At 35.6% G+C, this 16266-nt stretch overlaps 3 protein-coding genes across 3 annotated transcripts in view; 2 read left to right on the top strand and 1 right to left on the bottom strand.

Moving 5' to 3' along the window:
- The window catches only part of LOC122667957 (probable disease resistance protein At5g66900), a 25387-nt gene extending 9121 nt beyond the window's left edge, over positions 1–16266 (top strand). The window contains exon 6 of the mRNA XM_043864453.1: positions 16248–16266. The gene's annotated coding sequence lies outside the window, so the exon portion shown is untranslated. The remainder of the gene's footprint in view (positions 1–16247) is intronic.
- On the top strand, positions 360–5983 carry LOC122667956 (putative disease resistance protein At5g47280). The gene is made up of 5 exons (XM_043864452.1): positions 360–1072; positions 1956–2362; positions 2503–2852; positions 4774–4973; positions 5063–5983. Exons 1-5 carry the CDS (start codon positions 448–450, stop codon positions 5920–5922), a joined length of 2442 nt encoding a protein of 813 aa, XP_043720387.1. The 5' UTR covers positions 360–447; the 3' UTR covers positions 5923–5983.
- LOC122667963 lies at positions 11901–13299 on the bottom strand. Its single transcript, XM_043864467.1, has 3 exons — positions 13073–13299; positions 12544–12766; positions 11901–12333 (listed from the first exon to the last, which is right to left on the bottom strand). Exons 1-3 carry the CDS (start codon positions 13280–13282, stop codon positions 11909–11911), a joined length of 858 nt encoding a protein of 285 aa, XP_043720402.1. The 5' UTR covers positions 13283–13299; the 3' UTR covers positions 11901–11908.

The raw sequence follows: 16266 nt of genomic DNA, 5'->3' as shown, positions 1-16266 counted from the left end.
TTTATAAGAGAATAAGGAATAAATTTGTTTGATACATCCAATTCATGCCGATCCCGTATCAGTTTTCAAGTTGACCTATAACCATTTCGATACCGTGCACAAAAACCATGGTCTTAACTCTTGAACCAACCAAACGGGGCTTAAGGAAAAACATTCTCGTAAGACTGAATTGTCCGTACGTCGCTTGGCAATTTCCCGGATGGGGTCTTTCGCTTTTACAAATACCAGACCGGAGAACACGAGAAGGTTCGCCGACACGTCAATGTTTCTCTTCGCTCATTCTTGCGCGTTCAAGCCTAACTTTTGGCGGGAATTTCTCTACAGTTCTGTAGGTTTGGCTTTCCGTGAAACTTCATTGAAGCTGTTATGGGTCATGAGCTTCCATTTTAACTTGAAAAAAAATATATGGCTTTAAAACCCCCAAACTCTGGGCTTTAGGTATCCAAGATGGCTTCGCAAACTGCAATAGGAATTCTTCTGGGTGCTCCAGCGCAAGAGTTGCTGAGATTCATCATAGTTAACATGAATAAGGCCATTCATTTCAAAACTTATCTTGAAAAGCTTCAATTAACTCTCGAAAGCATCACACCTGTGATCAATGAAGTGCGTCGTTTGAATGCTGTGTTAACAGATCGCCCTAGATCAGATATCGAAAGATTGAAGGCAGAGTTAGAGAATGGGAAAGAGCTTGTAATAAAGTGTTGGACCGTCCCATCTTGGAACTACTTCAAGAGGTTAAGGTATTCGAAGAAAATCCTCAAATTTGATAAGAATTTACGGCGGTTCTTCAAAATGGAAGTGCCGGCGGATATCTGGCTTGGCTGTAAACAGATTCTGGTAGAAATGGGGGAGATGATGAGGAATTTCGATAGGATGAGTATGAGGAGAGTGGAGGATTCATTCTCTGCTGCGCCTGAGATACCGGACATGACTTTTGGATTAGATGTTCCTCTGAAGGAATTGAAGATGCTGCTGTTTAGAGATGATGTGAGGGTTCTTGGGTTGTGTGCTCCTGGAGGTTGTGGGAAGACCACGTTGGCTTCCGTGCTTTGCCGAGACAGAGATGTGTCAAGTATGCTATTCTGAAACCCAAATCGTTTTTTTTCTTTTTTCTTTTCTTGTTTCTCATTTCTCTTTCTGATCCTGCAACTTTCGTTCAGCTTTATTTTTTGTTATATGCATTTAAAAACTGTCTATGAGTTACCTCTGTTAGATGGAATTTGTTTATTTTATCTTTGTTAATAGTCTTCTTCTGCTGTAAGCGATTCTTTTGGATGGAATTCCCAATAGTTTTAGCCATTCTGGTGGATGCATTTAAAACTTATTTGTATATAAAATCAAAACTTTTGATAAATGGTGTAAATTGAAGTGGATGTTGAGGAAGGGAACATATTATTTTAAAAAATTGGGCTGGACAGGAAGGGATGAATCAAGCTGGCCAGAAACAGACAACGATCAAAACCACCTCTACCTGAGTAGTTAACAACATTTTTTTTTATTATTGCAAACTGTGTGAACCAGCTGATTTTCTATTTTGTCTACTTTTCTAATAGTTTTCTGCAAACAGGTTTGACTGGTTAAACCAGTCTGAAACGGATCCCTTACTTCGAGCTTAAAATTGTCACTATATTGTCCAAATTATGTTATTGGTGAAGCCTGATCTCAGTCTAATTCAGGAATGGACATAGTCCATCTTGGGTGAACCACATAAATCATTGTGTTCTGTATGTGTGATTTCCTCTCATTTTTCTGCTGCGTTGTTAATTCCTAACAAATTATCTATTTAGTTGTCCTGTAAATACTCATATGCTTTACTGACAAGCTGAAGTGTGTCTTCTCCTGATTCTGCTTTGTTTATTCTCTGTAAAGAAATTGAATTTTAGTACTTTGTTTATCCTCTATAAAGAATTTGAGTTTTTTCCTAGTGGCAACTGTCTTACGCTCTAGTTGTATAGGCAGGTTCAAGAAGATATACTTTCTTACAGTTTCAAGTTCACCCGACTTTAAGGTGATAGTACAGAAACTATCAGAACAGATGTTTCCAACACGTCCAGTACCCCATTTTGTAAGTGAAGGAGAAGCAATTCTGAAGCTGGGAAACTTGATGACGCTGATGGAAACAGAGCCAACACTGTTGGTTCTTGATGATGTTTGGGAGGACTCAGTTGTTCGGAAATTTTTCATTGGAAAAGTAAACTATAAGATTCTAGTCACTTCAAGAACTCAATGTCAGGCCTTTGATTATAAATATTCTTTGAAAATGCTCAACGATGCAGATGCCATGGCTCTCTTCTGTCACTCGGTATTTCCTCAAAATGAGAAACTAAACTATGAGGAGCCTGACAGGGAGCTTCTAATTAAGGTGCTTTATCTATATTCTTTATACATAGATAATGTTTGCAAATAAGTTTAACATTCAGCACCAGGATGCATATATACTATCAATTTTCAGTAGCTCCTTGCAAGCTATGACTGATTTTACTGGAAATTGTTAAATTGCAGATAGTGAGAGGTTGCAAGGGACTCCCACTGGCTCTTAAGGTGATTGGCCATTCATTGCATCAGCAACCTGCCAAAGTGTGGCAACAAAAAGAGAGGATGATGTCAAGTTGCTCCATTTTTAAGTCCCACAGTGATTTGCTGAGTTGTCTTGCTACCAGCTTAGATTTCTTGACTGAGGAGGTGCAAGAGTGCTTTATGGACTTGGGTTCCTTTCCTGAAGATGAAAGAATCCCCGCTTCATCTCTTATAGATATTTGGGTTGAACTTTATGGAATAGATGAAGTGGATGCTTACATCAACCTTCTTGAACTTTCCACTCTAAATCTTGTTAGTCTGATTGAATTTACCAGGTTGGTATGCTAGCTCTCTTCCTCTCTCCATGTTGCCTTTGTTTTTTTTACCATGAAACGTTACAGAAAAAAGGAATGCAAAAACAGGTGGTTGAGCTAATTTTGAACTTAGAGCTTTGCCATAACTATGACCTAATATCATTGATGCTAGAAAAATATAAAAGACATGTTACACAGGAAATTTCAGTAAGGGGAAAACAAGGATAATTTGAATTTCCCCAAGCCCAGTTAGAAATAGCGGTTGGCCAAATTTTCTTACCCTCCATAGAGTATATTAAGTTCTCCGAAGTAAGGAGCAATGTATTTAATTTCACTTAAACTATAAAATAAAATGAATTTCACGAATCAAGAACAAATGCATTTGCATAAGGGAACAACGGACATTCAATTAGTTTCCCATCTACTGGGTGAAGTAAAAAAGTGTGAGCTATTTTAGATTGGATTCTTATCCCTCTCCATGGTCAGTTTCTGTTAGAATCCTTTGCTTTTTATCATCATAGCTCATTCAATCTTCTCAATTATTCCTTGCCAAGATCATGAAAGGAGTGGCCATTGTTGGGGATAGGAAATTGCTGCACTGAGGGGAATGAATTGTTCATGTGTGTTTTTTTTTGAGTTCAATAGTGGTGTGATGAACATGGTTCTTGTAGATTCAATACAGAATAATTTATTCAGTAATTGAAAAAGAGTCCTGAAATTCAGGTGGGTTTGGAGTTCAGAACAGAGGCACCTCAAGCTGGAACTGGGGCATCTAGTAAAAGATAGGTTCTCTCAGCAAAATAGAAAGCAAGACAGAAAATCTTAGATCAAAGCACCAGATGTCCAAAACAATAGTGTTAATATTTCAGGGTAAAGGTCTGGCTGGTTTTAATAATAATTAAATAACAAGGCCTTACAGCCCAAATAAACAAGCCTTCTGAATTGAGTCGCAAAGCCAGATGTAGTAATTTTTGGATGGCTAAACTCATTGCCAAATTACCATGACCATGATCAGTGGATTTGCAGTATGATGGAATGCAAAATATGAGGAAACAGAGGAAGAAAATCCCAGTTGTTCTTCCTCTCTCTATGAAGGTTGGGAAAGGGGAAACAGAAGTGGAGAAATTTCATCACTACCTGTAGCTCCAACCTCTCAATTGGGTTGCATGAGAAATTTTCGTTAATTCTCAAATTAAAATGAGTGGACAACCATGGGAAAAGTGGAAAACTGTGGAGGGCAAAAGCAGTCAGGTTAACGGATGTGTCTGCGAAACGATCTTGACATTTTTACTTGTCACATTTTGCTTGACAAGACAAAGATGCTACAGCACTAGCTGATCCAATCACCCCTTCTGAAGTTTGGACCAGCTCAATTCCTGAGTAGCTCATTCACTTTTTGCAGAGCTGTGTAGCCTTATTGGCTGTGTCTTGCTGCATTGAGACCAAACCCAGCCAAATGAGGGTAGCTTTGATTTGCTCCAATCCTTCTGGTGTGGTGTCCTCTTTCACGAACAAGACGGAAATAAAGGGGAGGGAAGAAAAACTAGTTTAAAAAGAAAATGCAAACTTTTGTAATCATGATTGTTTATCTTAAAACACTTTATATTTGGTAATTATACCTTCAGATAATTCTTTATTTTTCTTTTCAAATCCAAGAGATATGTTCACAAACTAAAGTAAAATTTAATAACCAGATTTAGAATGATTTGGAGTTATACAATCATGTTAAGTAATGATTACAAAAATTTGCCTTTTCATTTTTAAACTAATACTTTCACTTCCCTTCCCCTTTTTTTTTAAAACTTGCAACGAGATGCCATTGTGAACCTCGTAAAAGAACACTAATCAATTATTTTGCTTGATCTTTTGCCATTGCATTCTTGTCATTTGTGTCCAACTGTAAATCTCTTTCTAAGGAGAAAAAATTGTCTTTCTATATCAGCGGCGATGCAGGACAGATTGATGGTAACTTGAATGGACTATTTGTTACCCAGCATGATCTGCTCCGAGACTTGGCTATCTACCAAAGCCAGCAGAAGAGTACAAGATTAATCATGAAAAGAAGAGAAGAGAGCCTTCCCTGGAGATGGAGCAAAGAAGAACACCAGTTTCAGAATGCTCGCCTTGTCTCTATCCAAACAGGTTTCTATATCTGCATACTGGTGCACAAAACTGCTCCTTCAATGTATTTTCTTTTCTCAACTTCGTGATCTCTGGCTCATTGTTTGCAGGTGAAATGTCTTCCTCTAACTGGTACAATATGCATTTTCCTGAAGCTGAGGTGTTAATTCTGGATTTCTCTGCGACAAAGTACACTTTACCCCCATTTGTTGAGAAAATGGAGAAGCTGAAGGTTCTAATCATCATAAACCGTGGCCGCCACTGTACCCAGCTGAATTATTTGACTAAACCTGGTTGCTTGTCCACTTTACGGAGAGTTAGGTTACAAAAGGTTGTGGTCCCTTCCCTAAATGAAATTGGAATGCCATTGAAAGACTTGCAGAAGATATCATTGTTCATGTGTGAGGTTGGCCAAGCCTTGAGGAGCTACGACCTCAATTTCCCATACATGTTGCCAAATCTTGTGGAGGTCAACATTGACTATTGCAATGATCTTGTGAAATTGCCCCAAGGGATCTGCGATCTCGTCCACCTACAGAAGCTCAGCATAACCAACTGTCATGATTTATTAGCAATGCCTGAGGGAATTGGATCTATAAGAGATTTAGAGGTGTTAAGGCTCCATGCTTGTACAGGATTGGCAGAGTTACCAAACACAATACAAAAACTCCAGAAGCTAAGGTTTCTTGATATATCAGAGTGTTTGAGCATGGAGAGGCTGCCTGAAGGGATGGGTGAGTTGCATGGTTTGGAAAAGCTGGACATGAGACAGTGCTTGGGACTGAGGGAATTGCCTACTTCTATCATGAAACTTGTGGATTTAAAGGATGTGATCTGTGATGATGAGACTGCTCATCTTTGGCAACCTTTCCAATGCCATTTACATAAACTTAAAAGTGAGAAGCCTAAAGACATCAACCTGTTCTGGCTTGGGGTTGATCTCAATAGCCCCAGCTGCCTACACCCTTGATGTTCTCTCTCTTTAAATTTGGAAAGGTAGGGGGGGATTTCTCTTCTGCACTTCATCTTGGTATATAACTTGTATTTTTTTCTGGACAAAATTTGATCTCATAGCTAAACAATTCACTTCTCACATCTTGGGCTACTTCGATATATTTATGCAGTGAAAATTTCTTACTAATAAGAGAGTTATAATTTGATCTCCTCTTTCGTTGTTTCCGCTCATGCAATCCATTTCCGCATTTCATCGTGGAAAGTCGTACATTCCATCATTCTCTCTTGTTCTTCTTTTACTTTATAAAAAAAGGGAAAAACAAATGAAAAAACCCCCAACTACCATTTGACCCTTAAAATAATATGACTGAGTTTTCCTTCAGCCACAGTGAATGGAGAATGGAGAATCCATTCACCGTAGATATTAGAGGTTGTGAACTTAGGATGGTGTGGTGAACGTTTCAGCCCGGTGGAGGAAAACTTTCTCCTAAAATAAAAATAGCAAACAAATGTATCTTGTAGAATTAAGCTACAAGAGGGGTAAGATTCCTTCATTTTCTACACTTTTGATTATCCAAGGAAGGAGATGATGATGGCCAAGAAATGAGTTCTATGAATATGTTTGGTTGATTACATTTACCTCGTTGAGAATTGGGAATAATCAAACTTTGGGACCAGCTTTTCTGATTTGCATGGCTGATTCATTGAACCGATTCCGATGTATGAAAATTTGATCCAAACAGATTCCCTTTTATTATTCCCCAAGAAACTTGTCCATTGTTCACCATCTTCCAACCAACGAAACACAAACTAAATATGAGTTTTCCCTCATTTATTGGCAACATTCACCCTAATCTGTGACACGTGGAAGAAGGGTTCTCTAAGGACACCTCTAATCATGTGACAAATATTTTATCATATTGAGATAAATGTCAGGATTCGAAGTAGAGAGCCGTTTGCCACATCTGTCAAATGTTTAATCATTGGGTAACCTTAATCATTTAAAATTGTTTGAGGATAAGTTTATACAATTTAAATGATACGGTGCTAGTATCACATTTAATGAATATTTATCATATTTGAAAATGACAGGAAAGGGTATCCGGAGGGTATTTTGGAATATACTAAAACCTATGGAGAGGTTTGTGAACTCTAGGATGATGGATAAACTGTTTTCTATTGGTGGAAGGAAACTTAATCCTTTGAAAAAAATATATTATGGTACGGAGATTTATGAAGTTTGGATGGTGAGGTGGATCTACGTTATAGATGATCTACATTGATCTCACCATTGAGATTTTGTACTGCATGATTTATAATTTTATTTTGGACGATTGTTCTTTGCCTGGAAGCGCAGGCTACGCCCAAACACATCACACATAAGGCGGCCATTTTATCTATTCCCGGGGGGGGCAGGATGGTCATTTCACCCATCCATTGTGTCTGGGCACAAAGAACATTTGGCCTTATATTTTTTTTTTGTATATTAAATCATTTTATTAAATTAAGGGGAAAACAAAACCTATATCGTGGCAAACACATCCATAAAGCATCACTCTAACAAAAGTAATTTTGGTAAGAATGATCTCACTTTTCACCCACAATCATATTTGCCCCTGGGATGAAATTTGAGCACCGGAATGGGTCGTGCCATAGTTTTAGTTCATGGTATCGACTGTTAGGGATATGATGTATTGTATTCTGTCACTTGAATTTATGGGTTAACGTAATTCTGAAAAATCGTTAAGAAGCCTTAGGATCTGAAGATATGATGACCAGTAAAATTGCAAAGTTCAATACCCTTTAATACATTAAAAAATTGGAAGATCACAGCCTTCTATGATTTAAAGGTTAGAGAAAAAGATCCCCACGACGCTAGCACCAAATTAAAATTGCAGGCCCTCATTCATGTTACTGTTTTTCCTTCGCATGAAATTCCTCTACATACCCTCTCTATTTGATGAATTTTTCCATAATATTTCCCTCCTTCGCCTAAATCTGCACATGAGTGTCGGAGCCTGGAGGAAACCTTTCCCCTAAAAGGTTTTTTTTTTTTTTTTTTCTTTTTTCTTTTTCGAAAACTTTCCTCTAAAAGTTAGAATCACAAAAAGTCTTCTAATATGATGATAGATGTTTATTACTTGTCCAACTAGCACAACTTTGTATCTACTTTTCCTGATAAACAAATTTAAATGATTAAATATTTGAAAGATGATACAAACGATTCTCTAGTTCAGTGGTATAACTCGCATCAATCTCAATCTCAATTGGAATTTCCGTCAAGAATACCTATTTAGGGTTTTGCTACATTTTTTGTAGCGAGATGCACTTATTCTTTGTAACTTCTTTGTAACTTAAAGAGAGATGTGAGGACGAGCGGTTGTAACCCATTCATCATTGATAGTGAAATAGATTTTATCTCACCGTGGATTTAGATAATCTCACCAAATCAGATAAATCTTTGTGTACGATTGTATGATTATTTGTTTACGTTTTTCATTTACATCATTTTAAATTTTCGTTTCTAAATTGGCCAGTTCTAAAATCGATACTGCTACCATTATGTACGTGTTTGAATCAATCGTATTAGATGTTTTTGCCCTCAAAGATAATAATATTAACATGGATGTTGACCATTTTAATTACTCTCTATCCATTATTTCAGTGATTTGGTATCGACCAGGTATTGGTATCTGTGTCAGCTAATACGGATATAAATTGGCTAATATGACTAATCCGTTTCTTGGGAACCTTTTTTTCTGATCAGCTTCTCCAATCAATTAAACATTTAAAATTTATTCTGATGAGGATAAGATGATACTTAATTAGTCGTGCTAGTACGACAAGTAATGAGTGGTTTTCTATTAAAAGAAAAACGTGGGTAATGAGGTATACAATATTTGATCATAAATCGTTTGACAGAAAAAACAGAAGCATATTTTACAATGTACGTAATAGAGGTCAATGTGGGCTAGCGCTGATGAGTTGCAACTTCTTATTTTCTTTAACTTCTCCTTTTCAAGGCTGACAAGAGAAGAAAAAAATTATTAGTTGCAAGTGAAGATGGGTGCCCCACACGGCCACATCCCAAGTGTGGGGATACATAATTCCATATCTACCTAACATCAATAAGAAATTGGGAGAAAGAATGTTAATCGGTCGCATGGTTATCGTAGTTTCTGTGTCTAGACACAAACCAATGTCTATGTGCGTGAAATGATTGTTTAGCCTCAGTGAAATTGAAAATCACATTCAAACCAATGCCTTTGTGTGCACTTTCGTTGTCTACTGCACTGGTTAGCATTCTCTTGCCCAAACCATCTCTCTCTCTCTCTCTCTCTCCCCCTAAGATAGGGAGACGATTCTTCACTTCTTTGAGCAAGTGTCTAGGAAGTGCAACAAAACAATTTTGTACATAAGCGATATTAGTAGCAAGTCTCCATTAGGGTCTTCAATGAGCAAGGCATTTAGCTAGGATTAACGTCTCTTGAGATCAGATCCAATTCCAAGTAGATGATTCAGATGGTAACGGATTTTGAAGGCAACCGATGGTCATGACCCTACTTCTATATGCTAATGGACATAAAAACTTTTTTGAAAGATTTTTTGTAGATTCGGTGGTCCGAGATTTTGGATAATGATACATTTATGTCAGTAGTTGCTTGGTTAGCAAAGAAAGCTCAAACTACAGAGGTAAGAAGGTTATTTTTGAGGATTGTACAAACTTTGTTAATTCTTTCTTTTAAAGTTTATTTGTTTCATTAAAAAAATTTCGTACGTAAAAGGCAAGAAGATCATTTCATGAGAGCGAGAGAGACATAAAACCCACCCTTCGGTGCCTAGACAATGTTTATCACCTAAGATATTATGATTAGAATGTTAAAATTTAAAAATAAAATCATCATTCTTTTTTTTTTTTTTTTTGTTCGTAAAATCATCATTCTTTTTTTTTGAAGACAAGAATCATCATTCTTTTATAGAAGAAAGAACATTGTTAGGCTACGTATGCAATGATAACGCTTTCCCATATCTCGCTCCTGCCACAATAAGGAGGTAAATTATTTCATAGGACGGAGGATAGAGATAGACGCAGAGAAGCCCTAACATAGTGCACACAGTCTGACAACCGTCTTTCTCCCCTCTTTTATATGTAAGATTTTCTCATTGACATCTTTTAAGGTGTCAAAGAATTTGTAACCAGATGCCAATGTAGGTTGGGGGAATCTTATATTATTTGGGGAAAAAAATATCTATGAGGCCAATGTATTGTTATATTCTTATATAAGGTTTTTTTAATCGTTTCTCTTTCATACCATGGTCATGTGGGTTTTGTATGATGATACTGTTCTTCGCACCAACATTGGTATGGTGTGGGAGATTCTCTTAGCCCACATTGGCATCTTTGGGAACCCTCCCTCATTTTTTTTTTTTCAAAAAAAAACTAGGTACGCCCCAAGGTTTCTAGCCTATGTCATCCTCTCTCCTCCCCTTTTGGAAAAGACTTTCTTATCCTCTTACGTCCAGTCCTGTGATTAGTGCATACTGCTAGTTTATCAAAATAATGATTGCCCTCTTATGCCCAACCCTCTCTCCCTTTCTTTTTATAGAGATAATGGAATAATTGGGAAAAAAATAAAGAGAAAGTTGTGACTTCTGAACCACATATTTATGAACTATATCCACATCCAAGATGGAAAAGCCTCGTACTACCAAAAAGAGTTCCCCTTGTTAAAGGCCTCGGCAACAATAATGAGTGTGGGAAACTAGTCCCATTCCTCGACGTGACAATAGAGTCATTAGATACAAAAGAAACACAAATATCTCAAACATCCAAATAATATAAGAGATGTTCTACCCCCACAAAAACCAAAAAACAAAAAACAAAAAAATATCGTACCCAGTGCACAAGGCTCCCACGTTTAACAGGGTCTGAGGAGGGTTAGATATACGCAAATCTTTCTCTTTATTTTTCCCCCCACAACACTTCACAAATCTTTTGGCATTTACAAGACTCTCACATGGGAGATTCCCATTGATGCTACATGACTCAGAGTAGCAACTTTCATGGATAGAGAAACCCTCAGCCACTTTTGCCAACTGACAGGTTTGCCACGACGCCAATGTGGAGAATCTCTCATGTCACATCAATGGTTGTGCAAAGAAGATATCATTCATATGAGAATCACACAATTAACGTAATTAAGAGAAAACATTAAAAAAATGCCCATATCAAAAGGAAATAGTACATTTTAGAGAGAGGAGGGAAAAATTACAAAATACACCCTATCTTTAAATGTTGGTAAGCTGTGCGGGGTGGGCAAAAAAGTCCGATTATGTTGTAATCGGGTTGGTTACAAACAGCTTTATTACCCTTCCATTAAATATGAAATGACATTTTTATAATTTTATAAAACTTGTGTACAATATGGCACAATTAATAGATCAATTTGGGTGATAATTTGAACAATTAAGAAAATATTGAATAAATCATCAGGTCATGTGATTTCCAGTTAAGTCTTGACCAATTCTGATCTAAATTGGCCGATTCGGCTGATCCGACTCTGTGTTTTAAACGTAATTGCATACACACCTCACTCATGTACGGAGCAACGAATCTCTTTATAATAAAGAGATCCATTTTGCAAGTTCGTTATTATGGGTAATTCCTACAAAGACAATGAGGAGAAATACCCAACAATATAAATAGAAGAGACATGAAAACAAAAAAGAGCATATTTCATTACAAAACTCTTCTTTGTAACTTTTCAAGTTAAATACATAACCTTACATGATGCCTTCAATAGCCTTGTAAGAAAACTTGGGCATCTTGGGCTCATTTTTTATCTCATCTATTTGTTGTATTCTAACTTCTTCAAAACTTTCAAGCCCTACTAGTAGTTCGTCTCTTTCTTCCTTTTTACAGGCTTCTAAATAGTACTACTAGTTGTAAAAATAAATACACAAGGAAGAAGCCCAAGATTTTTATCAGAAAATGTAAGATTTCAGGTGACTTCTAATGCTGTAGGTGCAGCAAACTGTAGGCAATATTTGGGAATGGACATATGAACCTGCCTTGACAATACAGAAGAATCAATAGAGGATTGTTTCTTGGAAGAAGAACATCTTTGATAAGGAGCTGACCATTTCATCTGCATAAATCTTTTCTTTCTCCATGGTCCCATATGAATTTTCATTTCGCTCACAGATCTCTTCGCCGCATCGCATACAACACGTAAAATCGCATTTAATTTTTCCAGTTTACCAACGAAAAATTCGGGCAATTGATTTACCAAATTCCTGTATTCATCACAAGCTTTTCCCATCTCGAATTCAGCCCGGAAATCCAATTCAATTAAGTACCTGGATTCCTTCTTATGTCCTAAGCTGCTGCTGCTGCTAAAAATTACATCTATGTACTCATGTGTTCCTGCAAAATCAATTAGATATAACTATTAACAAAATCATGAATGAGGACCATCTCTTTCTTATTGGAAATTAATTCCCCTCTTGCTTGTGACAAACATATTAAGAAGCTAATAAATTGACCTTATTAAGATCATATTCGAGAGCCAAAGAAATAATCCCACATCAAATGTGAATAATTTAGTAACTAATTGTAATAGTAATGAATTTCTACCTCCATGGATCTTTGAATTAGACTTCCATTTGGATTTGCAGAGTGCTGCATTGAGTCCCTTATCGGAAAGATGATCGACGACCGCTTGCCGGAAGCATTTAGGACAGCCATTAAAGCTAGGGTTGCTGCATTTACACAATTCTCTCTCTCTTGCCCTTTGCAATGCTTTTTTAACTTCTTCACGTAGTTTTGATCCTGTTGAGCTACTATACTCTAGAATTTCCTGCACATACCCAAATAAAAACACAACCTTTAGCTTCAATTGAGATTTTAATAGACAATACCTCCTTGAAAAGAAACTTAAACCAAAAATTTGGGAAAGAAGTTTTGAAAATAAAACAGAGATGATGAAAATCTTCCACAAAGAAACAGAGATGAGAGCCAGAATCAATGGAAATCCAACTAAGCTAAGAAGATTATAAAAACTTATCAGATTTCCTGAAAACTAATTCATTTCTTGTAGATTACAGTAGAGGAGTATTGATTCTTTAAAAAAAAGATCTTTTTTTAAGAAAAATAAATTAATTACCAGAAGCAGGTCCTGTTTGGATTCCCAGAACAGGGTCCGCTCGGTGGAATCATGATCTCCACTGCCATTGGATTCATAATCACCGAAATCGTCTACGACAGGCCGATCAAAGTCACCGGAATCTTCACCGTAAAACACCGAAATCTGCTCTTCAAGGCTACTGAGGCAACGATCACCTGCAAGAGCCTTCTCTTCTTGAAACTTACCCATTTTTTTTTCCCAGAAGAAGAAGAACAGGCTCTTGCGAGGAAGAATAGAAGGATGAGGGATTATATATAGATAGATATATATGATCCACGTCAGCATGATAAGAACAGTGTTGTGTGTTATTATTACTTGTAAATTAAAATGGTTTTCTACCCAAAAAAAAAAATTTAAATGGTAAGAAAACCTGTTTGGGTTCAATCTCTGAAACTGAAATTTTCTAAGTCAAATTTTTTGGTCAAAGCTTAACCTAAAAATATGCTATTGGATTATTGAAACCGTTGGATTAGAATCTGGTAGAGACAACACAATAAATGTTCAAAATTGTAAGTGATAGATGCTGATCTCATGGAATTATTTCCTCTTATAATTCAAATTTATGATCTATTTTTGGAATAAGTAATTATAAAACGTGGCAGTTACTGTCTTCCTATTCAACTAGATATACATATGGGTGTTTGTTTTTGGGTAAAAATATACATATGGATTAGAAGACTAGTTAATGTAATCCTTTTGTAACAACAGACCACCAATAGGGTGTCAATCGGTCGGTTTGATTTGGTTTCAGTTGGATTGAATCACTTTCGACTAGTTATTTAGCCAACACGAAACCAAACCATTAAAAAATATTTGATTTAGTTAACATCTTCATTTTTTGTTATCTTTTAGTGATCAGACTATTGTCAGTTCTATCTGATCTAGTTTTTATTTTACATGTGTATGACAAAGTCTATTTTTTATCAATGCAATTGTGAATTAATTCGATAGATTTTGATCCATCCAAGTGAATCAATTATTTATGGTTGATCAGATTATATACGAAAAATTTGGAAAGTATAGTCTAGGGATGTAATAACTCCACATGTACGTGATTTTAGTTTTGGCTCAATTGATCTAATTTATGTAAAAAAAAATTAACATAATTATGAATTATAATGGGAATGTTCTGTGTTAAATTTTTGTCGGCCTCTTAAACTCTAAGCTTTATTTGGTTAGAAGTGAAGTGAGAAAATAGGTAAAAATATTAGTTTCTACTTGTTCAGATGTAATGCATATATTTTCTAGTCTATTAAATAACACACAAAAAATGACCTTTAGATAAGTTATATTCCTATCGGTCCAGGTGAATCAATCATTCATGCTTCATCAGATTATGTATGGTAAGTTTGGTAAGCACAGTTTAGGGTTATAATAAATCGACTTGTGAATCTAATGTTGGATATCATAATTTGTAAAAATCAACTTAAGTATGAATCATAAATGGTGTATTTTGTGTTAAAATTTTTGTCGGCCTCTTAAACTCTAAGATTTATTTGGTTTGAAGTGAAGTGATAAAATATGTAAAAATAAATGAAGTCAAATCAATAAATTTTATATCAAAATTTAATTTCTACGTGATTGGATGTAATGCAAATATTTTCTAGTTTACTGAGTAACACATAAAGAGTGACCTTGAGACAAGATATATTCCTATTGGTCAAGGTGAATCAATTATTCATGATTCATCAGATTATGTATGGTAAATCTGGTAAGCATATATAATCTAGAGTTATAATAAGTCGACGTCTAAATTTAGTTTTGGATATCATAATTGGTAAATATCAACTTAATCATGAATTATATTGGTACATTCTATATTAAATGTTTTGCCGGCCTGTTAAACTATAAGATCTATTTGGTTAGAAGTAAAATAAAAAAGTTAGTAAAACAGAATTGAAGTCAAATCAATAAATTTTGAATAAAAAATATTAAATTTTAATATGTTTAAATGTACTATTTAGAGTACCTCTCTAAATGACACATTTCTTTCAATTGCCCATTGTTTATTCCAGAAGCTTTATAAATTAAGGGTATAAAAAAATTTTCAAACATAACTTGAAAGTGACATATCATTGTAGTATTAACAAAATATGTCATTGTTATGCATATTTTTCAAATATATATATGAAATGACAATATTTACCCTCATTAGAAAAAAAAATTGGTCATATTAAAAGATAAAATAAAACTACAAATTATGTATTATCTTGAGGGACTGTCAATGAGAAAATCCTAATACCTATAATTGTCTAATCCACCGAGTGAACACCCAAGAGTGACCCTGAGTCCAAATATATATACCCCTACCCTGTGATGTTGAGAAAGCGGTTTTTAGTTCCTACCAACGTTTAAATGTCACATCAGATCAGGTCGGATCAACATACAAGAAGGGTACCTTGTTTCGCCATGTGGAAAACATGTACTAATTAAAAATACAATAAAAAAAAAAATTATATATATGATGATAAGTTTAACTTGTATGATTTCATGCTCACATGCATGGTTTTAGTGCATGGTATCGGAACGGTTATCGGCAACATAGAAAATCGATACGATATCAGTCTAGATCAACTGTATCGAACAAAATTACCTCTTAATTTTCTTAAAAAATGAGTTTTCAGACCATTGTATCTCTTGTTCGTATCGTGCTATCGATACAATATCGACACTGTATCGATATCAATGACTAGTAAAATAGGTACATATCATCCGTATCGGATGATACGATACCGATACTTAAAACTATGCTCACATGCCATGCATAATGGAAATTGTTTTGGTCTTCTCATATATGATACGATGACAACTGTAACTTGGAAGCCAGAGGATTAAACCCAAAAAAATAAAAATTGTTGAATTAAAAATGGGCAAATTTTCTTATGTCTTTTTTCTTTTTAAATTTTTATCTTGTCATATTACTATAGAAAATAAAGATAGGGCAAGAGATCTCTACTTGGTCGCATAGTCTTTACACAAGCATCTAGGCCAATGGGTAAACACACCTGGGTATCTACCAAGGGGGCAGAGGTGTCGTCCTCTCATAGTACCCTGTGAGAGGACGTAGGAAACACCACCAAATAGAGATCTTTTTCCATAAAGATCCACATATACTTTTTTGTTACTATTAAGCATGGTTTAGGTATTAGTCACCGGATTAAAATCCTCTCCAA

This window comes from Telopea speciosissima, chromosome 7 (assembly GCF_018873765.1).
Source record: "Telopea speciosissima isolate NSW1024214 ecotype Mountain lineage chromosome 7, Tspe_v1, whole genome shotgun sequence".
NCBI classification, from domain to species: domain Eukaryota; kingdom Viridiplantae; phylum Streptophyta; class Magnoliopsida; order Proteales; family Proteaceae; genus Telopea; species Telopea speciosissima.
The sequence above is the reverse complement of the archived record's forward strand: the minus strand, read 5'-3'. Positions and strand labels throughout refer to the sequence as shown.